At 39.9% G+C, this 26,421-nt stretch overlaps 1 protein-coding gene across 6 annotated transcripts in view; it reads left to right on the plus strand.

The window, feature by feature from the left end:
* The window catches only part of pak1 (p21 protein (Cdc42/Rac)-activated kinase 1), a 68,011-nt gene extending 44,199 nt beyond the window's left edge, over positions 1-23,812 (plus strand). For 4 of the 6 annotated variants that reach the window (XM_026913325.3, XM_053234871.1, XM_026913324.3 and 1 more), the window contains 14 exons: positions 2,909-3,125; positions 4,845-4,939; positions 6,689-6,836; positions 6,988-7,025; positions 8,563-8,676; positions 13,177-13,363; positions 15,944-16,007; positions 16,103-16,151; positions 16,415-16,527; positions 17,613-17,730; positions 19,308-19,407; positions 19,828-20,024; positions 21,311-21,448; positions 22,670-23,812. In XM_026913325.3, coding sequence (XP_026769126.1) covers positions 2,933-3,125; positions 4,845-4,939; positions 6,689-6,836; positions 6,988-7,025; positions 8,563-8,676; positions 13,177-13,363; positions 15,944-16,007; positions 16,103-16,151; positions 16,415-16,527; positions 17,613-17,730; positions 19,308-19,407; positions 19,828-20,024; positions 21,311-21,448; positions 22,670-22,756 — 1,641 coding nt within the window. In that variant the 5' untranslated portion in view covers positions 2,909-2,932 and the 3' untranslated portion in view covers positions 22,757-23,812. Of the gene's footprint in view, positions 1-113; positions 257-1,190; positions 1,311-2,908; positions 3,126-4,844; positions 4,940-6,688; positions 6,837-6,987; positions 7,026-8,562; positions 8,677-13,176; positions 13,364-15,943; positions 16,008-16,102; positions 16,152-16,414; positions 16,528-17,612; positions 17,731-19,307; positions 19,408-19,827; positions 20,025-21,310; positions 21,449-22,669 lie in introns of those variants that run through there. The other 2 variants (XM_026913328.3, XM_026913326.3) reach the window with 2 other exon arrangements.
* The last annotated feature ends 2,609 nt before the right edge of the window (positions 23,813-26,421 follow it).

Below are 26,421 nucleotides of genomic sequence, written 5' to 3' on the forward strand. Positions count from 1 at the left end.
TGAGCGTATGTGTCATCAGTTTACTCTATTTATGTGACTCAGTCTGTCAGACAGCCACAAACCGAACCCACCTGGTCACCTGTGACATCACATGAGGGAGGGCTCAGACGCCTCAAAAACACCACACACACTCACACACACACACACACACTCAGACTCACTCATACTCGCAGAACACTCGCTAGTGTTTTGGTCTTGAGCTGTTACTGTTACTGCTGAAAACATACGGCTGAATTGAAGGCCAGTATGTGTTGAGGTAAGGCTGTACTTTTTATTGCTAAGTCAAAGAAGACAATTTTTTTCATTCAGAACAATATAATTTTTTATAAAGTTAAAATAATGGCACGAGTGTTAGAGTTTGTTTAGAGAAATGTGGTGAAAATGTACATAATGCTACACTCTTATGGGTATATCATGCTTATCGCAGAACTGCACATTTACAGCAGTAATAGAGACCCTGTAAATACCTCATCTTTATTATGTGGATGGATGGAAGGATGGACAGAGATGGAATGAATAAGGTGGATAAATTGATAGCATAGATGTATAGATGGATAGAGTAGACTGGGGATGGATTAGAGAGGAGATGGATGGATAGACAATAATATACGGATAGTCAGAGTAGATGGAAGGATCCACTGAGTAGATAGATGGACAGGCAGAGTGAATGGATGGATGGATTGATAGAGTAGATGGATGGATGGATAGGCGAAGTAAATGGATGGTTGGACAGAATGGATGGATGGGTCGAGCTATAGAGTAGATTGATAGATAGGCAGAGGTAAATGGATGAGTGGATGCATGGAGTAGTTGAGAGATGGATAGACAGAGTAGATGGATGGAAACAAGGATAGAGTAAGTAAATAAATGGATATGGGTGGATAGATGGGTAGTTGGAGCAGATGGATGGATAGGTTGGTTAGAAGGATGGGTAGATACATAGGATGGATGGATAGATAGGATAGATGGATGAATAGACAGAGTGGATGGATGGATAGAGTGAGCAGTGGATTGGTGGATTGATGGATAGATAGAGTAGTTAGGTGGACTGAATAGATGGATGGAAAGCCAGAGAAGGAAGGAAGATGGATGGATAGATGGATAAAGTAGAGTAGATTGATGGAGTGTATATATTTAGCAGGCATGTATTGTCTCTAAGCATCTCCTCCACATGTCTATCTGCTCTCTAGTTTCTGGTGAATGTGTGGCGTGTTGGTTTGCTGTGACAGTTTCCTCGTCCCATAACTAAGAAACACGGAGCCGAAAATAAGACACTGGATTACATAATGTTGTGTTTGAACTCGCAGGAGGTGAGTGTGTGGAAGAGGAGAGGAGGCAAGGCTCAGGTGTGTGTGTGTGTGTGTGTGTGTGTGTCTACATCTTTTGTTGAGTCAGACGTGTGAGAAGTGTGACTAGAAGGGAAAAAAAAACATAGTTTATTTTTATTGTGTTGAGGTTGCAATAAATTAACACACACACACACACACACACACACACACACACACACACATACATACATCAGGTGGCGTCTAGCAGTGAGCTCACTGCTATATCACAAGCTGTTCCTGCTATAGCAAACAGTCACACTTTAAATAGACGCTTGCAGTTACCTGGACAGTTAATGCAGTGGTTTATAAGGATTACATCGATCTCATCATTTGTGAAGTAGTTGAAAAATATGCAGTTTATTTGATGACTGCAGTGAATAACAGCTAGTACAGGGATTCTTGAACATTCTTAAAACCTTTCACCAGACCTTGTGAACATGTGATTGGTGAGACTCGTAGAAGCAGTCTGTAAAGTCTTCTTAGCTCAACAAGCAACAAGGGTTATATAGCTAACAAGTGCTGGAAGTCTGTAGAAGTGTGTATGCACTAGCATTACACAGACATGCTGATGTGGTTTAGGACATAATATTATAAAAGTATAGGGGCAGCCATCTTGAGCAACGAGAAACAGAATTTGTCGAAAATTTGTATAATTTTGTGCAATGACAGGATTGCTGGAACCTTCTGAGATTTGGATATGAGTTTATGGAAAAGATTTTGGGTGAGAAAAGACTTCTATTACTTGTTAAGCTACACAAGCTAGCTCCAGTTCAAAACCAAAGATCATGGATGATCAGCTACACTGGTCATTTAAGTAAACAACCTATTTTGTAGCTAAATGTGATTGGTGGTCTTGTGTCTGTAGAATTTGTGTACACGGTCACGTTTATTCAGCTAAATTATTGTGTAATTCTTTATGAATTGTGTATTACATGTAATTTTCTTTGACGTTGTCAGTATTTTAGATTGTTCAGAGTATATTAGAAGATATGTTAAAGTATATGTTGTTTAAATCATGAAATTAATATAACAATGTATTTTACACTACGCTCATCTCTGATGCCATTGGTAGTGAGCACTACCTAGCTAGCTGAAATACAAAACTATTAAGTCTTGTTGCTAAAAGACGTGGATCGGTGCATGACATGCATGTTACCAATGGAAAAATAACAAACAATATAGAGTGTGAAGTAAAAAAAATAAATAAATACTCTACCAAACGCAACTAGTTACCTACGACTCAGCAATCACTATCCGTGTAGCTAAAACAACTTTGCAACTGGGCAAAGATACAAATTCCACAAAGGGAATATATAAGAATGTCATTCAGTAGCCGTTCCCCTGACTACAGAACAAATAAATGCCTTACTGTTCAGCAGTCAGCAGTCCTCAAACTTTTTTCCTCTCCTTTATTATATTGAGCTCTCTCTCTCTCTCTCTCTCTCTCTCTCTCACACACTCACACACACACACACACACACACTCATTCGCCAACTTCTCTCCTGCCTAAAATGACTATGTTTAAGCTTTAATTTTACTGTAACCCTTCATTAACCATGATTATTTTTTTTTTCTTTCAGAGCTAGCTGCTTCTGCACTACGTGATGTCCGATAACGGAGAAGTGGAGGACAAGCCGCCTGCACCACCCATGAGGAACACCAGCACCATGATGGGATCCAGTATCAAAGAGCCGAGCACAATGAACCACACCTCCAAACCACTGCCGCCCAATCCGGAGGACAAGAAGCGCAAGGACCGCTCCATCCGCTCCATCCTCACCGGAGGAGGAGATAAGAGTGAGTCAGAGATGGAGGAATAGACTGAAATGTCAGTGGTTGTTAAATGGAAGGCTGCCAGAGTGGAAGTGTTAAATAGTCTGAGGTTTCTGGGTTGGTGGAAAATATAAGTTTTTGTTTAGGATTCCTGTAATATTATTTACCCCTTCTTAATTAATAACCAGTGTTTAAAGGCTTATTTTCTCAGCCCTTTCACAGCCGGAGAGTGGCGAGCTAATCAGTGAAAAGTCACGAGCAGAGAATGTCTCGCATTTCAGCACGGCTGCTCTGTTAATTAGCTTCCCGGTAGCAAATAGTTAACCTTACATAACCAGCCTGACCCCTACACAACATACAGCACACAGCAGCTGGCTGCCCTGAGCGGAGAGAGAATGAGCGATGACTAGGAGCGTTGACGTTGAAATAAACAGTACAGCAAAAATGACATTTTCTTCCCCCCCACCAAATGTAATCAGTCAGCCAAGACATGTTTGGTGCCAGGCATTTGCATCTTTAGTTTTAGCAGTAAGGTCTGTATAAAAAAAACTGAATATGCAAATCAGGTTAGAACTCATCTGAATACGTTTTTCTCTTTTAGTAACCATATGACTGAATTTAAACCTAACCTATCATTCATCTCTGTTGCTGGTTTAATGATAGAATCCCAGCTCTGTTCCTGTACTTCTTAGAGAACGGACATTAGGGATTGCACGACTACTCATTTTTACTAGTCGACCAGTCAAACAAAAAGTAGTCAACTAGTCATCTTAATGCATAGGCATAGTTAAAAAAACAACAAAAACGTTTTCAGGGCGTCATCATTTAGACTGTTTTCTATAAATCAAACGTGCAAAATAATAAATCTGTGTTTCATTTTACACTTAAGATGTAACATTTCTCAAAATGCACTCATGTGGACGAGCTGGTGGCTCAGCTGAGATCACTGATTCAGACACTGAGAGCATGCAGAGCAGAAGTAACGGATGGAGGATGAGATGTCTACAGCAGCGTCTGGGAGTTTTTCTTGGCCATGTTCAAGTCCAGCCTGATTAGCATCAGAAAACGAGTCTGGATTAGCCTCTTTGAGCGAGCGTACGATCTAACCTGCTGAGTTTGATCGCATAGCGATATGCAACCCGCGGCTCTGAAAGCGCTTTCACAAAGCGCGGAATACCACAGTGCATGGATTTCATTTAGCTTTCAAGGACAACAGAAATAACTGCAAGAGGAATCCCTTCGGGAGCAGGCAGGAGTGAGATTAAAAAAAGAATTCATGCATACCACTGTATTTCATGCAAAGTGATATCAAAGTGCTAACGTCCCTTAAAGTAAAAGAAAATAAAAAATAGATTTTTCTCAGTGTAGCCCTGTGCAGTTTTGAACTGGCTTCATCTGGTCAGAAATAGTTTTAAAATAACAAAATAGCTGCTTTCTGTGCCGTCTGCTGGCATCTTCTTACCATCTGCCTCTGAAATTGGTGATTTTGGATTAAACAGGAGTGGGGATGACTGACAGGATGAGTTCCTCTAACACACGAATCCAGCCACTGTGTCTTTTCAAAACGTAGCTGAGCGTAGCTGCTAACTGAGCTCACTGCTGTTGTCCTGATTAAGCAGCACAACAGATGCAAATGTGTCATTTTCATCTGATGCCATTTTAATGAGAACAGATCCTTTTAAAGCTGCTGTTGCATGTGTTGTCCTTTAACGTTTCTTTCTTCTCCTGCGTGTCTCTCCTCAGCTAATAAGAAGAAGGAGCGTCCAGAGATTTCTCTGCCGTCAGACTTTGAGCACACCATCCACGTGGGCTTCGATGCCGTCACCGGGGAGTTCACTGTAAGTGGTCACTGCATAGTCGCTTCAGCTGCCCCCCGTAGGGTTTGGGGTTTAATCACTCTGTTCAGTCTTTACTGTATGTCCTGTTAAAAAAAAAAAAAAAAAAAAAAAAGTCTTTAGCTCTGCAGACAAAGCTGCACTGTTGTGCTTCCTTAAATCGAGGTCAACACACTGTCTATCTTTCAGATCCACTTTCTCACTTTCTGTTTCAGTGTGATTTACAGTAATAGTGTGACAAATTACGGTACATTTGTATTCCCAGTGCTCGGGTTGTATGATTAAGTATATGACTGACAGGAAGTTAAAGGGCACAGATAAACTGCATAACTAAATCTTTCTACACCTCACTGAGTTGTTCAGTATCTCAAGCAGACTTGTGTATGTGTTTTTTTTTTTTTTTTAACGCTGTATCACACACTGTTATCTCTAAACATGTTAAATCTTTTTCTGCGTATAGTTTGATGTCACTCTGCACAGGCAGACATGGTAAAATTACCACTACTCATCATATTAAAGCCTCTTGTAAAAGTTAATGTGCAGCTTTAAAGTAGAAAAGTTAATTTAAAAATTAAAAAATTTACTTAGCATCAGTTCTCCTGAATCAGAATTTGTGTGGCGTTTACTCAGTGTTGGTATTATTTCTTAAATATTTCTAGTACAATTCTAACAGTGTGATAATTTAACCTCATAAAACAGTAACACAAAATGTACACACGTAGCCTAATATGTTAAGAACTAATATTTTGAATGCACTTTACGTTTTCTGACGCATGACTAATAAAATTGAAATGAGTGGAACTGGTGAAGTTCAGTGCACCAAATGCTATCATTGTTAAAAATGGTCACCCCCCCCCCCCCCCCCCCCCCCCCCCCTTTTTTTTTCTTTTTCACTAAATAAAACAAAAACCCAAAAACCTTCTAGTGAATGTTCTGACTCTGAGATTCATCGTGATGCTGAGTCATCAATTCACTCCCTGAGTCTGTCAATTGAACCATTTTCTGACTTGAAATCCACTGAGAAATGAAATAGCCTATGAAAAATATAAAAAATGTTCAAGTATTCAGATTCTTGAACTTTTTTGCCTTGTTTTTGTTTCACATTTGCCTCCATCTTCTTTCATGAGCATAGATCACAGTGTGAAAGCTTGTGGCATTTGTCAAAGATATCGCACAGCGCTTTTAGTTCCGGATGTTGTTGGATAAGCCTGAGCCTTTATATTTGCCCAGGTGAAACCGAATCGTACGAATCAGAGGTTTGATTCATTGAAATGCTCAGTTTGAAAGAATCAGCTCAGTAAACTGAGTAAACTGAGCTTCTTATCACTGTATAACTGAACAGGCGGGAACCCCTATCTCCTTGCTGTTTTTATTGGTTGCTGCACTTTACTTATCACACTTGTTTCTGCCAACACGCTTTCTCTGATTGGCTGCTGGTGGAAAGCGAGAGAATGAAAATTATGTTTGTGTTTAAAGGCCACATTCACTTTACAGGCGTTGTTGCCCAATTCAAATTTTTGCTTCAGATTCAAGGTCTAAGTTTCTGCCTTGACTGTGTATGAAGTCTGTAAGTGATCTAGGACTACATGTGAAAGGGGATCAAGTTTGATATGAAAAGATGAGCTGCAGCTCTTCAACATAGCCATATATATATATATATATATATATATATATATAATTTATTTATTTATATACGTTTGTGTGCGTTTGTGTGTATATTATTCATTTGCATATTCTGTTTCGCGTGTGTAGGGTATGCCAGAGCAGTGGGCTCGTCTGCTCCAGACGTCAAACATCACTAAGCTGGAGCAGAAGAAGAACCCTCAGGCCGTCCTGGATGTGCTCAAGTTCTACGACTCCAAAGAGACGGCCAACAGCCAGAAATACATGAGCTTCACAGGTGAGAGATTCATTGTGTATGATGATCATGGCCCCACACACACACACACACACACACACACACACACACACAGTGCAACTTTACAGAAGAGGTTACCACTTTATTCCACTCTGTCCTCATACGGGGTTTGTCCTGTCTGTTTTTTCTTCAGATAAAAGCTCGGACAGTTACAGCTCCTCCACTGTTCCGGTAAGTCTTCAGTGCTTCAATGTGCTTCTGTGTGTGTAGGTGTGTGTGTGGGAAGGATGAGGTTTATCACAGCTTCATGCTGGCACACAGTCAGAACTCAGTCCCAGTGGCTTCTCACATACATACACAAATAGTTAACTCATACACACTCACTTTAATCTCTGTCTGACCCTCTTGCACTTTTTCCCATAGTCAAATGATAACGTTAAAAACTGCATCCAAATGCAAATTATTTAAAAGTATTAGTAAGCTCCTCGGACAAAATGATGAGTCTCATGCTTCATTTCATTCCTAATACTCCTCGCCTTGATAACAGCGCTGGTCTTGTCAGGTAAACATTCCACCAGTGCCTTGAGAGTTTATTTTGGCGATTCAGCTGCTGTGCTGAAAATTCCCCGTGTTTTCTGTGGGATTGAGGTTGGGTCATTTTGCCATCTGTGTCAGTGTTTCATCCTGATTTTCAAACAGAGAAAGTCATGCACAGTTTTGGCTCAATGCACCCTACAGTTCCTGGAATATGGGAGTGTCAGTGTTGCGTTCTGCTTAGAAGCACAGAAGACTAACACACTGACCATCTTCTTCTACATTCATCCTGTTGCCACTGAACAAAAAGGCACTGCTACAGACAGAGAGAACATTTTCAGTATTGCTACACTATTCATTCATATCACATTTTTTATATGATACGTGGGGGTCACCATAATACATTTGAATTATTATTATGCGATTTCTCCCCGAATCAATTTCACCCAACTGCAGAAAATGAACCAAATATGACACGTATTTCGAGTTGTAGATGAAAAAACAAGCCAAAGGACAGAGCTGTAGCACTGCAGAAATGTGTTCTAGATATCTGGATTGACGAGCAAAAAGAGAAAATAATCACTCCAGGCAATACACAAAAAAAGATTTCTTCACTCTTTCGCTATATTTTTGCAAATATGTTTTCAGGCCTACGTGGCTTTTCACCAATATCTTTTTTGCCTTTTTGTTTGTTTAGATGCATTATAACCCAGACAAAATACAGAAAACTACCAAAACTACCGAATTAAAGCTATCAGTTTTGCTGTATTTTGTACACAGCAAACAGACTAATAGATGTGAAGGCGCCCTTAGGGGACCCGAACTCTACATAAAAATCGCAGCCCACGAAACCACACGTTCTCACACAAACACTCATGCTCTTGCATAAACCACACACATTCTTTCACAGGCACACGTTCTGCACTGTGAATCAGCATCTTTTTCTTTTCAGACCTTGCTGACTGTGCAGTTTAGGTGCCATGTTCACTGGGCTTTAGAGGAGAGGCATGATGGGACAGTTTTGTGTTGCTGTGCCTCATAAGGCTGTAGCTGTGTTCCTAAAAGGGAATTTCTGACACTTCAGATGCTAGCTATATTCGCTTACATTTGACATTTAATGCAGGTGATGTAGGCCAGCAGTTCTCAGCTCTAGTCCTGGCCACACACTGCCATTTATTCCAGCCAAAGCGTAAAGCTAGCTGTCTGCCTACTCAGCCTCTCTTTCCGTCTGCAGAACTCCAAAGCTGTGTCGGAAACCCCCGCCGTAGCAACCGTATCCGAGGACGAGGATGAGGACGAGGCCACGCCGCCACCCGTGATCGCTCCCCGACCCGAACACACCAAATCCGTGAGTACAGCTTACACGCACGATTCGAATTTCTGCCTTTGTTTGTGTTTCGATCCTCATGACTTTCCCATCACTCGCATTGCTCTCTCTCCTTTCTTTTTACCTTCTCCTCCCTCCTCTCGTTTCTTCCCCTCTGCCCGCTCTGGTTCTTTTTCCCGTCTTGTTTCTCTCTCTCCTTTGTGGCTCAGGTAGCACTGGTAGGATGGGCTTTATAATGAGCACTCTGAATCAGCCATGTGTCTCCAAGCAAAGTAATTGTGGAACAGATTTGTGTAGCTTCAGGTTTATTTTTATTCAGTGAAAATGCCACTGTGTATACTTTGTCTCTACAATGTTGAGGAAACGTGAACTTTTCTTAAGAATTCAATAAGAATTTTGCGGGGAATTTGTCTGGTTCCTATGAGAATGGATTTTTTTTTAAAATAGAAAATGTAGTTTTTGTTCTGACAAAATGCAATTAGGTCCAAAAGAAAATGAAAGAAAAGTTTAGCAGAGTGTTTATTTTAAGTGGAATGTGTTTTAATAGAAAACCCACATAAATGCGGAGAGGGATTGGCAGAGAGAGTCAGCCTGAAAGGACTAACTGCTTTAAAAATCATTCCATAAAGAGTGAACGAGAGGAGTGAGTGAAGGAGGGGAGTGAAAGATGGAAATGGAAGAGAGTGAAGGAAGGCAGTGAAAGATAGATATAAGGAGGTGAGTGAAGGGGGGCAGAATGTGAAGGAGAGGAGGAGAGTGAAGGAGGGGAGTGAAGGATGAACAGAAGGAGGGGAGTGAAAGATAGACAGAAGGAGAGGTGTGTAGGAGGGCAGTGAGTGAAGGAAGGAGCTGCGTGAAAGAAAGGAGGTGAGTGAAAGTGGAGAATGAAGGATAGACAGAAGGAGGGGAGAGAAGGTGGGGAGTGAGTGAATGACAGAATGAGGTAACTGAAGGAGGGGAGGATAAAGAGAAGGAGGTGAGTAAAGGATGGAAGTAGGTGAGTGAAAGTGGGAAGTGAAGGATGGACAGACGGAGGTGAGTAAAGGACAGAAGAAAGTGAGTGGAAGTGGGGAGTGAAGGATAGACGGAAGGAGGGGCGTGGACAGAAGGAGGAGAGTAAAGGACAGAAGGAGGTGAGTGAAAGTGGGAAGTGAAGGATGGACAGATGGAGGTGAGTAAAGGGAGGAGAGAACTTTATTGTGAAGAAATGAAGCAGTCCAGTATAAGAGAAATCATTTAAAAATCCACTTAAAAAAATCCTCACTCTGCAGAGGGAGGGAATGAAGGAGGGAACGAGAGCGAGTGAGTGTGGGAGTGTAAATGTTAGGAGGCTTAGACAGTAATGGAGATGGAGAAAAGTCTCGTCTCATTCACATGATGTCTCTGAGGAAGATTACAGGAAGCTCGAGTTTAGACGCTATACGATTAAAGAGGCCAAACGGAGCTGCTGTGTGTGACAGTGCCGATATGAATGTGGAACGAGTTCAGCCTCATTAAACCTGACTCTAAACCACATGAGATGGATGATCTGCTGAAATCTGAACGCATGCACACACACACACACACACACACACACACACACACACACACACACACACACACACATGCACGCATGCGCACACACAGATACCCCTGGTCTGATTTTCAACACCAAATGGCTAATTATTTGAGAGGGGCTTTATTTTTATTGGGTCTTGGCAGGTGGTGTCTGGATATTTTATTGATTTAGTTAGCTTGCATTTTAATGTGCATTATTGCTGTGATCGTTGCCTGAGCAGTTACAGAATAATAATAGCACTATTAATCTTCATATTGTGTCGAAATTACCTTTACATGTTACGGCTTTCATTGACAGGCCACTGTATGTGTATGTGTTTATAATAACGATCAATTCAAATTAAACTGTTTCTTTCTTTTGCTCCTAATTAAGACCTCGTTAATATGCAAGGAATAAAGCCTTAATGCGCATTTCAGAACGTTAAACAAATATATAGATACCAAACAGAATATATGTATATTTAAATAAAGAACTTATGGAGATTGTGATCAGGTCACAAGTAGGTATAAATACAAGTTAAAAAAAAATTCTTAAAACATTGTTAGATGAATACACAGTTTACTTTGTAACTCAAATGTATTCGATAAGCCAGACAGTTGGATTTTTTATTTTTTTTTGTAGCTGTGTTAATAATGTTAGTAGCAAGTAATAAAATCCAGATGTCCAGATCTTCATATATATGCTTTGAATGCCAGTGTAAGATCTATAATCTCAGTTGTAAATAAATACATTTTAAGCACACACTGTTCATACTTTTCCAAAATCAAGTTCAAATATGACCTACGTTATCATCTCCATAAGGTCCAGCTTTGGGAGGCAAGTGAAGTGTGTTGTAAATTGTCACAAGTGTAAACGCAACCACTAAGTGTACTCTTGTAGTCTATCAAACTGTAGTAAGATTTAAGAAAAGGGATTCTGGTTGTCCATCAGAGGAGAATAGCCAGACTGGTTTGAGCTGACAGGAAGGCTACAGTAACTCAAATAACCACTCTTTACAACCGCGGTGAGCAGAAAAGCATCTCAGAACACACAACGTGCAGAACCTTGAGGCAGATGAGCTACAGCAGCATAAGACCTCATCAGATTTCACTCCTGGCACTCAAGCACAGGAATCTGAGGCTACAGTGGCCACAGGCTCACAAAACTGGGCAGTTAAATATTGGATAATTGTTGCCTGGTCTGATGAATCTCAGTTTCTGCCGCAACATTCAGATGGTAGGGTCAGAATTTAGCGTGAGCTGCATGAATCCATGGACGCAATGTGCATTGTGTCAACAGTCCAGGCTGGTGGGGGTGGTAATGGTGTGGGGAATGTATTCTCGGCATACACTGAGCCCCTTAATACCAATCCAGCATCATTTGAAAGCCAAAATCTATATAAGTATTGTTGCTGAACATGTGCATCCCTTTCTTGTCAGAGTTTACTCATCTCATAATGGCGACATCCAGCATAATAATGCACCTTGTCACAAAGCACAGGTCATCTCACACTGGTCCCATGGCCTCCACAGTCACCAGATCTGAATCCAACAATGGGATGTGGTAGAATGGGAACCGTTGAGATTCTGGTCAGTGTTGACCATTTGAATATTTCCAACACCTTGTGGAATCCATTCTAGTATGGTCCCTTTTTTTTTTTTTTTTTTTGTATTTACTTACTGTGTTCATGCTGTGATGTCTGTTAAGATAATTTGTAGTGTCCCATCATTCTTGACCTGAGGTGAAACTGATTATTTGCTTCATATCACACTGATTCAGTTTAGCCTCATTTACACTGCTGAGTAAAGCTTGGGTTACTCCTAGACCCAGGCAGCCGCTCTAAATGGATTAAAGACATCAGGCTGCATGTTTGCTCCGCAGTTGGAATAATGAGTATGCTGATGCTCCACTCGTCTCCTGCTGGAGTCAGAGACGGGGGAACGCCACGCTGGCATTTAATTTAGACCCAACACACAGGCCTTTGTTCTGAGATTAAGGATAAAGAGTGTTGCTCCTCAACACTTGGACTGGAGAATTCTCCCTCTGTTTTCAAGTTTGTGTATTAGTGTGTGTGCTAGCAATGAACTTACTATGTGTATGAGAAGATCTCTCTCTTTACTCTCTCTCTCTCTCTCGCTCGCTCGCTTGCTTGGCGCCATGGTGCCACAGTACATTAACATCTGACTGCACCTGACTTCCCTCTTGGTGGTTTTTTTTTTATATCTCCTAAGAGAAACCACATGGTATGTCTTTAAAAAAAAAAAAGGTCAAAACTTTTATATTAAACGCAAATGAGAAAAGGTTCTGCACTTAAGCATGCATGGAAGGCATAATAAGAGACATCAGACAGATTCACCAATTACTTTTAACACTCCTGACTTATAAAACCAGTACAGCCAATTCAGGCACGGTAGATTAATATAATCTTCCGAAGCAGCATGAGCAGCAGTTTACGAAAATGCAGTGGCTAGCTTCAGGTGTCTCAGAGAAAGACCAAATTAGGACGAAAATGGGGTTTGACCAGATCAGTTGAGGAACTATGTCATTATGTGGCACCCCTTAATGTGCCCTTGTCCACCTTTTGCTGTTGTCTAAAAACCTGTACACGCTGCTTCAGTAGCATAATGTTCCCCCTTCAAGTCAGTCAAAGAATTCTTTCCCAGAATGCCCAGCAGTTCCCCCGATCCCTCATCCACGACCTGCTGTGTATGCTCGAATATCTAATTCTGTAATTTCCTGCCACTGGATTCGCCTTTTACTCTGGGCCATTTTAAATATTTAATCCCAGTTATGTCTGGTTGTAAATATTTTACTTAATGACTTTCTGTTTCTGTGTCTTTGATTTGTCTTCGTTCTCTTTGTAACTCGACACCGTTGTAAATGAGAGCTTGCCCTCAGTCTCTTTTTCGAGGTTTCAATGAATAAATAAATGAAACTGAATCTCAGCAGTGCCTCCCCTGAAGCTTTTCTCTGCCACTCCACAGATTTATACCCGCTCAGTAATTGAGCCCCTGCCTCCCGCCCCTGCCAAAGATGCACCCCCGTCCCCCGTCTCTCCTCCACCTGCTGAGGGAAGCAGCGCCACTCCAGCAGCCTCCTCCACCACGCCACGTGCCGCCGACAAGAACCGCAAGAAAAAGATGTCAGATGAGGAGATTCTGGAGAAACTGCGTAAGAGTTACACACCATGTTTATCGTTCTCACGCTGCTAGCAATGCCTGCAAACTCTAGAGACAAAATTGTCCTATAATCCGCTCACTTCCTGCTTGTATTTGCATAAAAGCATACACACATGCGTATATTAACATTCCACCATGATGATATGTAATAAGTAATGCAAGCTGTCACGTTAAAATGTGTGAACTGTTGATATTAACAACTAACAAATGATAACTGACAAATGATAGCTAATCAAACTGTTTAGCTATCATGACAAGCTGTTTTTTTTTTACGTAAAGGTTTACACAGTTTACACAAATTTTACTCAAACCCCACACTTTAGTTAATCAGTCAAGACATTTTTGACATCTGATGTTTGTTCCTTTAGTTTCGCACTGATGTTGCTCACAAGTAGTTGCTATTTAGGAAGGCGGTTTACATAATGCTTATATTGTAGCTATAAACTTCCACTACTTGTTAGCTACTCGTTAGCTACATTGGCCTAGTGTCTCCAGTGCAAACCTAAACAAGCAAACTTCGGACACCAAAAACAGCTTCGTTAACTGACTACATTTGGGGCAACCTTGTAAATTTCATTTCAGATTCTTTTCCACAAACTCAGTTTTGAGGCATATCTAGTAATACCACTAAAATAGTTTTAACCTGATTTAATTCTTAGTCATTTATTACTCTGTTGTTTGAGTTGATAGCGAAATGACTGACTAACACTTCCTGAATGAGTAACTTAATATTTTGCTCCAAGATTCAGATTCCTCTAAGAGTCTGTATTTTATTAAACACTCATGCTACAGATGCACTCAGCTCGCCCTCTGCTGGTAAGAAAGGGCTGCTGCTTCAGAACCTATCACTCCTCCAGTGTGTCTTTCCTCCACCCTATTACAGTCAGGACTCCTAAAGTGTCCCTGGTCCATGGTTGCCAGGCTTCTCCACTGAATTAACTAACACTCCTAGTGTGTGTTTGTGTGAGTGTGTTCCCTGTGTGGCCTCAAGTGAACACTTAGGCATCATAAACTATATCCACAGCCTTTACCAAAGTGTTCTGTCCATAGCCTCTGTCCTTTTTGTCACTGTTTTTTTTTTCTTTTTCTCTTTTGTTAACCAATGTTTCTCTTGGGTTTTTTTTTTCAACTGTTAGTGTCCTGTTTTTCTCTCCAGTTCAGTGGAAACATCTCAGCATGAGTCGGTCTGACTGCTGTTTTGAGAATATGTGAGATGATTGTTTGGATTTGAAGAGGAAGTGAACAGGTCCCATGAATCCACCATGAGAATAACTGACAAATGACTTTGCTTGTCTCACTCTGATTTTTTTTTCCTCATGGATGCACTGTGTATCGACATTTGACTTCGATTATCCTGAAACTCTGGATCAGTCAGGTCAGCTTGGACATATTTGAGCCATAGTTTTCACATGAACACCTGTGATGTGAGGAAGCATTAAAGTCATCGTGCTTACGAAGGGATTGTTCATATCAGATCAGTTTTGATTATCAGCAGAAATCTACTGTCCATTTCAGATCGAAAATTCAAAAATGGATTGGTATGTTCTTTTTCTTATTCTTTCCATCCATTATGGCCTGTATCATTGGATGGACTGTACTATAACGTGTGGGTGATGTCCAAAACTTCTCCATTTCTACTCACCAGACAAAAACACACAACAGCCAGATAACTACTAGGCAATAATTCTTTTCGTTTGAGAGCCCAAACCAATCGGGTGAAAGAAAAAAACTCTTAAAGAAAAGGCTAATTTACCTACCAAACAAAAAAGGAGGAAAAAAAACAAATCAGTGGAGAGCTGTGTTTGATGCAGTGAAGCCTCTTCTCAGCTTTTTGTAAATGCCAAATACTCCACACCTGCATTAACCAATATTCATACTGTCAAGCTCCGCAATGAGCAATATAAACACTTTAATGAACATGTTTGTGGTTATTAATTGGCAGAATTCAGAAGTAAGTCTAAAAAGCAAGTTTTAAAATTTACATTCGGAGACTACTGTTAAGAAACATGCTGCAATTGAATTTTTGCTCATTTATAACGACTTACTTTTAAACATTAACATAAACTTTAGTCAGTTGCATTTAAATAAATGTAAATTAATACATTTGTTAACTTACTTTGTTACTTTAGCATTACTTAGGATTTATTAATGCTGAAATAATGGTTTGTTAATGTTAACTAATACAATAAATAGTAGTTTAAGTTTAAATAAACATGCCAAATATCTGATGGCTCGATATTTCTTACTTGATGTCGTCTGTGAGCAAACTTATCAAAACCAGAGCAGAGATGATGTGGTGGCATGTGACAAGAACCAAGTGGACAATAATGTATCTCCAAAACAGAAAAACAAATCTCTTCCAATGCCATGCCAAGCCAACGGGTTAATACATATACACGGAGAATATTTTATTCCTTACATTAGTACACTTTGGTCTGGCGGGCATCTGTGAGTTCTTAGTCATTAGGAGAAAGAGAAAAATACACACATACAAGATATAACATTTCTCACTAAATATCCTAATTGAGTTCTATGTTTGTGTCTGATGAGGTTTCTCTGCCTCTGTGTTTAGGGAGTATAGTGAGTGTGGGTGATCCAAAGAAGAAATACACACGCTTTGAGAAGATTGGCCAGGGGTGAGTCTTCTTTCACATTTGTATCATCAACAGTGGCAAACTTTTACAATACACCTTTTAAAACTCTCAACCGTTCTCTTTATTGGTGATCTCAGGGCGTCTGGAACGGTCTACACAGCAATAGACATCGCCACAGGACAAGAGGTAAAAGGAGAACCTCAGCGATGCTATAGATGAAGAACAATGTGTCTTTCAGTAGCTATTGATGTGTGGGATTTCATCAAATGAAAGCAGGTTTTTACTCAAAGGCCACTCTTGGGCTGGAGGAGAGAATGAAAGAGCAAAAGAGGAGGAGAACGAGTGTGAGAGAGGCCTAATGGGCTGTGTGAATGCCTTTGTTTGGTTTTTTTTTTTCATGGCTCTTTACCATGGCGCTGAAGGATTTCTTTTATCTCGACGGCTTTCAGGTGGCCATCAAGCAGATGAATTTGCAGCAGCAGCCCAAGAAGGAGCTCATCATCAATGAGATCTTGGTCATGAGGGAAAACAAGAATCCCAACATCGTTAATTACCTGGACAGGTAAGGTCATCACAATCGGAAGCGCAGACAGTGTCCAGGTCTACTCACAATTAGAGTGTTTCATTACCATTCATTAACACACATACTTTATCCTACAAACAGAGTCAGAAGAACCCGGAATTCATCTGACACATTAAATTTCAGATTAGCTATATTTTATTTATTTTCATTCATTTTATTATTTATTTAAGGGTTATTTTTGTACATATGACACAACATTCTAATTTTGGCTGAGCATTACCATGACTTTTTGATCTATAGCCCAGAACCTTGACCACTGAGCCACCAAATACACATTTTTTTATTGTTATTTATTTTATTTGTATTTATTCTTGATTTCTTCTTATTTATTTATTCTTTAATAAGTGATAATCAACAATAATTAATAAATATGATAAATAATACATACACAATAACTAAACATTTATTCTCTATTACACTGTTGTATTAAAAACATGATTAAATCTTTAGTTACACACCATGTTAAAAATATATTTTGTTGTAAAAATAATTGAAAATTGTTTTCATGTTTTTTTATATTGAACTTATATACATAGAACTTTTTTTTTTTTTTATAAATGGCAATAAGCAGGTTACATAAAATAAAGGTTGTCCAATGACAGCTTGGAAATAAGATTTAAAAAAAAAAAAGCTGGATTTATTCTGAACACAGTGTTTAAGACGAAAGCATATAATCGCCAATCAGAAAACAACTCTATATAAGGAATGGTGATTTTTTGAAGTGTCCACGGAAACAGTATTGTGTGCGAATATCACTTTTTTTTTTCGGTACGCAAAAAATATGTGATGATTTTCACATAATGAGACCTGCTAGTCTATCCCATAATTCCCTGTCAGTATAACACTGTTATGGCAGGTCCATGGGGCTTTGGCTGTTTCTATAGATACCCCCTTTTTCCTTGGGCTGTAATGTTGCCCCTGGGAGTAGATGGATGGATTTCTCTGTCTTTATGGTTACCACTCCATCTCGGCACTAATGTATTGCCCCAGGCTGTCGCTGTGTGGTTGCCGTAGCTACTCTGTGTAATGCAGTGTGTTGCCGTGGTGCTGTCTGGTTGCCATAGTTACCTGGTTGGCGACGAGTTGTGGGTGGTGATGGAGTATCTGGCTGGAGGCTCTCTGACCGATGTGGTGACGGAGACGTGCATGGACGAGGCGCAGATCGCTGCTGTGTGCCGAGAGGTGAGTGAAAGATGTTTTAAGCCTGTCAGATTTTTATACCCAGTTTATAGTAGCTCACGTGGTCCTAAGGGGAAAGTGTAAAGTGTGAACATACTAGGATAAAGTAGTATTCATAGTTTAGAAGAACTAGTGTATACATAAGTGTAACACTGGTGTAAAGCAGTGTTTTTAGCCCAGGTGGACTTGTGTAAGGTGGTGTGTGTAGTCTGAGTGAACTACAGCATGAAGGTTAAGTGGACTACTGCAGTAGGTGACTGAATACAAGAGAGAGAGAGAGAGAGAGAGAGAGAGAAAACACCAAAATGGCCTAAGGGGCCTAGTGTAAAGTAGTGTAGACAGCTTGAAAACCTCATATAAAGTATTGTTAATGTAGTCCAAGGGCCTAGTGTAAAGTAGTGTAGACAGCTTGAAAACCTCTTATAAAGTAGTGTTAATGTAGTCCAAGGGCCTAGTGTTAAAGTAGTGTAGACAGCATAAAAAAACTACTGTAAAGTAGTGTAACATTGTCCCAGACTGCTAACGTTACCTGAGGATAGTAGCATTAATTAGTGAATGTAGCCAGTGGAAATCAGTGTAACGTATAGAGTTGACTAGTGCAAAGGGGACCAGTATAAAACTAGCACACATCTCCTAAAGCAAGAAAATAGTATCATGTAATAAACAGCCTGAAAAGACTACTGTAAAGTGGTGTCCAAGTCTACTGTAGTCCAAGTCTACTAGTTTAGCCCATGGGGCCTAGTGTAGTGTGGACAGCCCAAAAATGCTATTACATTAGTGTAATGTAGTCCAAGTCTACTAGTGTAGGGGCTCCCTAGGGGGACTAGTGTTAAGTAATGTAGTCTGTGTGCTCCAGTGCATCCCAAGGGGCCTAAAGTAGTGTAGACAGCCCGAAAACATTAGTGTAAAGTAGCGTAATGGTGTCCAAGACTACTAGTTGTTCCCAGTGGGTCTGTTGTAAAATAATTTAGACAGCCCCAAAAAAAAAAAAAACTTTAAAATCTTACTGTAAAGTAATTTAGTCTGAGTCTAAAGTAATGTAGTTTAGCCTAAGGGACCTAGTGTAAAGTAGTGTAAACTGCCTGAAAGGCTACTGTACTGTAATGTAATCTATTAGTGTAGCCCAAGGAGACTAGTGTAAAATAGTGCACATTATCTGAAGGGGCTAGCATTAAGTAGTGGATGTAAAGGAAACTAGCATGAAGTACTATATGTAGCCTGAGTGGACTAGTGCAAAGGGGACTCCTGTAAACTAGCGTACATAGCCTAAAGCAAGTAAGTAGTGTAAAGACAGATCAGACCCTAAGGAGGCCTAAGGGGCCTAGTGTAAACTAGTAAAGATAGAGTGTCTGTACTGAGCTCTCTAGGACCCTGCTGTACATTCAAGGAAAGTGAGAGGCTCTTTTCTGTAAGCTATTAATATTAGGACCTATTTACAGCAGTTATTGAATAGTTTGACAATGTGTGTGATCATAATCTGAGGAGATATAATACTATTAGAGATTTCTCTCTCTTGCTCTTGACCTCTCTTCATGTCTTTTACAGTTTATTTAAGTTGTTCTTCTGTCGTGTGTGTGTAGTGTCTTCAAGCCCTGGAGTTCCTGCACTCCAACCAGGTGATCCACAGGGACATCAAGAGCGACAACATCCTGCTGGGAATGGACGGCTCCGTCAAACTCAGTTAGTACCCCTGAATGTCTAGTACGTGTCTGAACAGTTAACGTGATGTATTTGTATTATTTCTGCAGGCGTTTTCCTCTCTAAACATTTGAACGCTGCTTATTTAAATCAGTATAAATAATCTCTATCAGTTTGCTTCTCACCCAGATATGTGAGTGCTGGTGTGAGCTTCCACCAGCAGAGGGCACAGTGGTCACATTTTACTGACAAATTCAGACAGAAAATGAGTATTGAGCACTAGAGAGCCACAGCACTGCAGTGTTTAGCATTCTTAAGCTGAGTTGTTTCCAGTTTACACTGTCACCTGCAAGTCTTGATACCCTGATACTAGACACTAAGGTAACACTAGTAATCAGCATCAGTATATCTTGTCATCGCCTGCCTCTGACTGCTGGGTTTGTGTGTGTGTGTGTTTGGCAGCTGATTTTGGCTTCTGCGCCCAGATCACCCCCGAACAGAGTAAGCGCAGCACCATGGTCGGCACTCCGTACTGGATGGCCCCGGAGGTCGTAACCCGCAAGGCTTATGGACCTAAAGTAGACATCTGGTCCCTGGGCATCATGGCTATAGAGATGGTTGAAGGAGAGCCTCCATACCTCAATGAGAATCCTCTGAGGGTAAGAGAGATGATGAGTCACGAGGAGATTAATATATACTGAAAATTGCAGCATAGCACACAGAGTTCTTTGATACATTTTCTATGAACAGCATCTCTGACAGTAGTTATAGTAATGCACTTGTTCTGACATATTTAGTCATTAATATAGTGAAGTTTTCTGTGAGGAGATGTTGATTTAATGTTTTGGAAGGAGTCTCCAGTGTCAGTGCTTTGTAACCTGTTCCTTTAGGGTTTCCACCACATGAAAGTCTTCAGGATGGAGGGATTTGCATTTTATGGTTTCTCAGTAACATTATTAAGTTAAAGAGAGAAGAAATAGAGGATGGTGAGGGATTGACTGTTTATAGCTGCTCTGATGTAAGTGCTAACAAGAGCTAACTTTCTTCCCGGATGTTCCAGTACATTAAATTAGCTATAAACAGATTTAAAAAAATAAATAAATAAAAACGAGAAAATGGGACGTAACATTCTTTATTAAATAAAAATGATTAACTTCACAGCACCCCGTTGTTTACTTTCCTGTAACAGCACACCCCATTCCTTACTTATTCATTCCATATTATTCTAGTGATTAAAGTCATGAGAACACTGCTGCTAGGCAACTGGAAATATGAACACCGAGATTAAGCTGCCTAATGACCAAGGCTATTGATTTAGCTAGTTAGCGCACAAGCATTATATTTCTTAGTCCAAACAGTGTACAGGAACAGAAACAGTGGGAACAAGACAAATATAGAAAAATTTCAGATGTGTTAGTGAATTAATAAGTTGTCAGAAAATGTTGACTTCCAAATCCATATGAATGATTACCATACCATTTATAAGAAATCTCATAAAAAGCAGATAGACAGAAATGATCATAAGATCTTCTCTTAGTTTCCTTGATGTTCTTGCAGGAGACATGATGAACAAGTCCTGAAGCGATGGCAAATACTGCACTTAGCATTCATCTTAATAATCCACCGATTAGCTAAATCATATACACTTTTCCTGCAATTTAACAAATACATGAGTGTATTTGAAGGTAATAACAAACACTGGAGTGTATCGAGGCATGCTGGTCACCTTGATATGTATTTCAGAATAAATTGTAAATGCCCTGATTTGCATGTATATATGCTTTACAGGCAGTTTTTATCCATTTGAACACTGAAGATGTATCATTGCATGGCAGCACGCACTGATTATGATTTATTTACAGCTGAGTGAAAAATTTCCATGCAGTGACTTTTATTTACCCCTTTAGGATTTGATGCAAATGAACACTGTGATGTTTTTGTGCAGGCGCTGTATCTCATTGCCACTAATGGAACCCCAGAGCTGCAGAACCCCGAGAAGCTGTCGTCTGTTTTCCGAGATTTCCTCAACCGCTGTTTAGAGATGGATGTGGAGAAAAGAGGTTCTGCCAAAGAGCTTCTACAGGTAGTACTGTGTGTGTATGCGTATGCATGGAGAGTTGTGCGTAATCTTTCTCTACGAAGTCTTTCGTAGGACAGGTTTTAGGGGAAAAAATCTCCACTGTAATGTGATGTGCTATATAAAAGCACACTGTGTGATGAGATCTCTGTTATACATATACTGTATATATTAGAGATCGAAGTAGTCAACAGAGTGTGCGCCAGTGAAGCCCTGGCTCTAACGGCACCTTGGAATTTTTATTATAGTCGTATTTTGGTCTGTGTTTACATTATATCCGTAGACAACTCCAGTGTGCAGAAAGAGAAGTATTAAGTGGCTTCAAGACACTGTATAGAATGAGACTATCAGCTATGTAGGTTTCTAATATGTATATCTCTAGTTGAAATAGAGGGAACATTGTGGCTGATCACTCATGAGCAACTAAAAGATGTCACATTAATTGGGTTCCGCATGATCTATATGTAATACACTGAGAAAAGTAATCACTTCATCTCTTCGAATTATCCAGTTTATGTATTTCAGTATATTCTTACCAAAAAAAATGTCCTAGAAGATGGAGTACAAAAAAAATAAAAACAGAAAAGACTTATAAACAAGGGATAACCCAATGATTACATTTCTGTTTTAACCCCCACTTGAGATGCACGAGATGTTCCAGAAACTTCTACATGCAGCCCATCTCTGACTTCCTCTGAGACATGCAGTAGAGCATTTCTTCCTCCATTTCTTTCACCTCATCACTCCCACACAGGGCTGATTTAGAATAGTCCGATCTGTTAGAAACGAGCTGGATGTGTTCCCTCCAGAACACTCGGGAACTGAAAGTACAGCGCATACACGTAACTCAGAAGTGATATGACTCAAGCATTGCACACAGAGAAAGCCTCAAATGAAAAGCTATTACTAAGCAATACACCTTCCTCGGTAAAATGCATTTAATTAATTCACCAAATTAATCATTTTGTTGAATACGAATTAAGCTACAATCAACAAAGCACAGACTGCTTTAACAGTAGAGTTAGTTCTGACTTTACTATGCACATGTGGCATGCCTCTACAGTTTTTTGTGTACTATTTCAGAATTTGTCCAACCTCTACATTTCTTTTCCTTTACTGAGATAATAGAAGAACAGCTTTAAATGATAGATAGTAAGTGAATAAGTATGGGAGTGAGAGGAAAGATTGTTGTGATTTATGACATGTGCCTCGGTTTCTTCTCTTCAGCATCAGTTCCTGAAAGTGGCCAAACCTCTCTCGAGCCTGACGCCGCTGATCCTGGCAGCCAAAGAGGCGACCAAGAACAACCGCTAGCTCAGCACGGACGAGCGCAGCGCCATCTGTCTTCTCTCTTCTTCTACCCTAAACCCCACTGCACACCCGTTATCCCTACCTGTCTTTTTAGTGGGCAGGAACCTGTAGAGTTTCTGATGTCAGGGACATGGGGTGTGTGTGTGTGTGTGTGTGTGTGTGTGTGTGTGTGTGTGTGTCCGCCCGCTCACACAGCTCACCAGAATGATGGCATCACTGTATATGAAGAATCCACTGGATGCTACAGTGGAGCAACGCTGTATATTTAACTAACAGAATCAGATCTGCCAGACTGCGTCTCATCGATTCACTCTTTCTTTTCATCTGACTATAATTTTGGCTGTGTCTGTACGTTTGTGGTACTTTATGAATGGGATGAAGTGATTTAAATGGGTCTTTTTTTTTTAATCAGTTTTTTTTTTAAAGATGTTTTGTATATCCATGAGTGTGTGAACAGCAGAAATAGATTAGTGGCCGTTGCAATATGAAATGCTATAGGCTACTGCTCTACTGCGTCTCATCGACGAAAGTAAATGACGCTGGTACGGACCGGGAGGGGCGGCTGCTGCACGTGCAAAAGTAAACAATGAAAATGAAAAAACTCAACATGAACGTTAAACACGGATGCTGTGCATGAAGAGTGCATCCTCATCCTTTTATAGTCGCTTACTTTCTCTTCTGTTATTCTGTCCCTCTGCCCTTTAAAATCAGGATGTACATTTCTTATTGACAAAATTAAAACACAAACTGTAGCAACACGTGTTGTCATGAACACTGAGTTAATAGTGATGTTTTTTTTTTAAAAAAAAATTGACATTAAATAATGTTTTAAGTACTTTTTTTAACGTAGCGTTGATGTACCCTTTGGCCTTAAACTGTGACGCAGAGGGAAGACGACTTTACGAAGACGGTACAGCCTGCTGTCCCTGAACCTTTTGCTTTACTCTGATGGATGGAAGAACTTCTTTCTCTTGTGTTTTTGAGCCATAAACTCTGTTTATAAGGCGTTTTGATTAAAGATTCTTATCTGAAGCAGAAGTAATAAACTGTACAAACGAATTGCAGATGTCAAGATCTGCTTGACTCACTTGGTTTTATCCGTACTCATACTCAGTGTTCAAAATGGTTTGTTTTTCTATGGTAGAGGTGTGTGTGTGTGTTTTGGAAGATGAACACCCTTGTACCCTGAATCGTATGTGTTTTCTCCTTAATTTTTCCTCAGATTTTATCCCATTTATCTCTTAGTTTTGTTGCCAATTCCCAACTCTAATTAACTATCCCTTATTGCACAATGGATAAGAATCTGGGAGAGTGAGGGCCAACACATGCTTCTTTAGAGAAACATAAATCCAGACCAAAGATTTTCTGTTTCTGTTCTTCCCTCTCAGAGTGCATGGCTAATCATGCTCTCTTTCACTTCTAGCTACAGACTAGAGGTATGCATCAGGACTGGGATCTCGCAGGATGCAACAGAAAAAGTCACTGATGCAGGCAGCTTTTACTTTCATGCAGGCAGTCACATATAAAGGTCATGGGGCAAAGAAAGACCACATCAGTTAACACGTATTGGAGCATATTGGGCATGACCGATTGCTTCTTCAGTGAATCTGATCTATATATGATCGACGTCGTACGTAAGCCTCATAAAATGGGTAATGAGTGTATATATTAAGTAGGTGTATCTAATAAATTGGCCTAGTAACTAACCTAGTCCAAATTTTAATGCAAACGAGAAGAAATGGAAAAAAAAAATCAGATCTCTAAACTGACATTTATTGTTCATTTATTCACTTCAGTGAAATGACATATTATTATTATTATTATTGTTTTTTTTTAATTAATCTGATTATCAGCACCCTCCCACTACTAAGCAGCTTCCTAATCCTTGAATTCCGAGGAAAAGATTTACAAGGGGTTGAATGAGGCAGGAAAGTACAGAATCAGCTTAAATGGGCTCTGTAGGAGCCACTTGTCCATTACATAACACAGCAGATTGCGGAATTTAAAGTTGCAGTGTTCGAGCTGCCAGGCTTTTGGCCAATTCGGTTCTCTTAATGATGTCTATCCATCTGTGCTCGAAGCTCAAAGTGCTTTACATTGTACAGCTCGCTGGTGTGTCAGTTAAATGGTAACCAATCTGTTCTGCATCTGCAGTGCAGCGAGCTATTCGTTTTATGTCTAGTGCTGATAGAAGGTCATTTCTGTAAATCATTTGACATAGCCTTAATCACAGCTTTTCTTGTAAGGACGTGTGTTATTGCGTCTTTGTGCAATGGAGTGAATGTAACTCTGGCTCTATTGGTGGTTATGTTATGTAGAATTATAAACAGTGGTGATCTGATGTCTGTGTTTTGTACGATTAGACACCATAAAATGAGGAATTTGATCAAAATTGTATTTATTTATTTATTTATTTACTTAGGATGTTGCAGAAATCCTCAGGTAATTCTCACTGGTACATTTGCCAAAAAAAAAAAAAAACACACTTTGAACCCTAATGTAGTCAGCCAAGATGTCTGTGGTGTATTTAGTTTTGCTCTGGAGCTAGGAGACTAAAGCTGACTTTACATTGTACAACGTTTGACCCGATTTTTCTGTCGCAAAAAAAAAAAAAAATCGCACATCGTAAAAGAACACAAAATTTGGCATGCTCACCGGCAGCCGATTTTTATTGCCATTGTAACCAAAGCTTGTCGACAGCAACGTTCTGCCAGTTCAATTCTCAGAGTGACATTCGTCTAAAAGATCAGCATGGGATTACATGAAATTTAAGGGACAGCTACAGATACACTAGCTGCAATGGGGAAATGAAATGCTCATCATCACCGTATAATCTGAGATGGAGAACACGTTATGGCACAAAATATAGCATTCATCCAAAATTTTATTTGGATCATCTCATACAATGTGACCAGTAATGATCTTAAAAGACCTCTGTACCTCTGTCACACAGCATAAAACTGGTTCAACATAGCTGACAAGTCTCACCCAAAAAATATATATCCAAATCGTTATCTTTGTTAAACTAGTTTTTCAATAACAGTTCTGTGAAATAACAAGGACAGTCTGTATTTGCAGATTTAATCCTAAAGTAAAGCTGTGCTATCATCTGTATAACTTCCAGCTGTCTGGTAAACTTTGGGGAAAAAAAATTCTGGTTGTTCAAGATAGCTGCCCTAAAATATTACATCTTGTTCAATATGTTCAGCTAATGTGCATTTTGGTTAATGGTTACAGATAACAGTAATTATTAATTAGTAATTATCATTGCTAAGGACATGTTCCATCATATGGTTGACCATTTAAGCCTTTCATTTTCAACACTTCGTCTACTCTGTGATAAAGATAAACACTAATCCTGCAGCTATCATCATGCGTTTGTGTCGTAGCATGCTGTGGCACTGCAGAGATGAGCCCTATTTCTCCTCCTCCCCCTTCTCTCTCTTTCTCTTGTTCTCCGGGTGATTAATTCTGAGGCACTAGAAATCCTGCTGAGTTAGTGTTAAGGGTTTGCCAGTGTGCTGTAGGGAAGCTGAAGTCACAAACTGACAAGGACAAATGATAGCAGCAAAATGGGGGAGAAAAGGAAGGATGGCAGGATGGGAACAGGGCCACTCTGCATGTGTCAGTGCTAAAGGAAGTACAGCAGGCTGACAGGATATAAATAT

The sequence above is a fragment of the Pangasianodon hypophthalmus genome, chromosome 6 (genome assembly GCF_027358585.1).
Source record: "Pangasianodon hypophthalmus isolate fPanHyp1 chromosome 6, fPanHyp1.pri, whole genome shotgun sequence".
NCBI classification, from domain to species: domain Eukaryota; kingdom Metazoa; phylum Chordata; class Actinopteri; order Siluriformes; family Pangasiidae; genus Pangasianodon; species Pangasianodon hypophthalmus.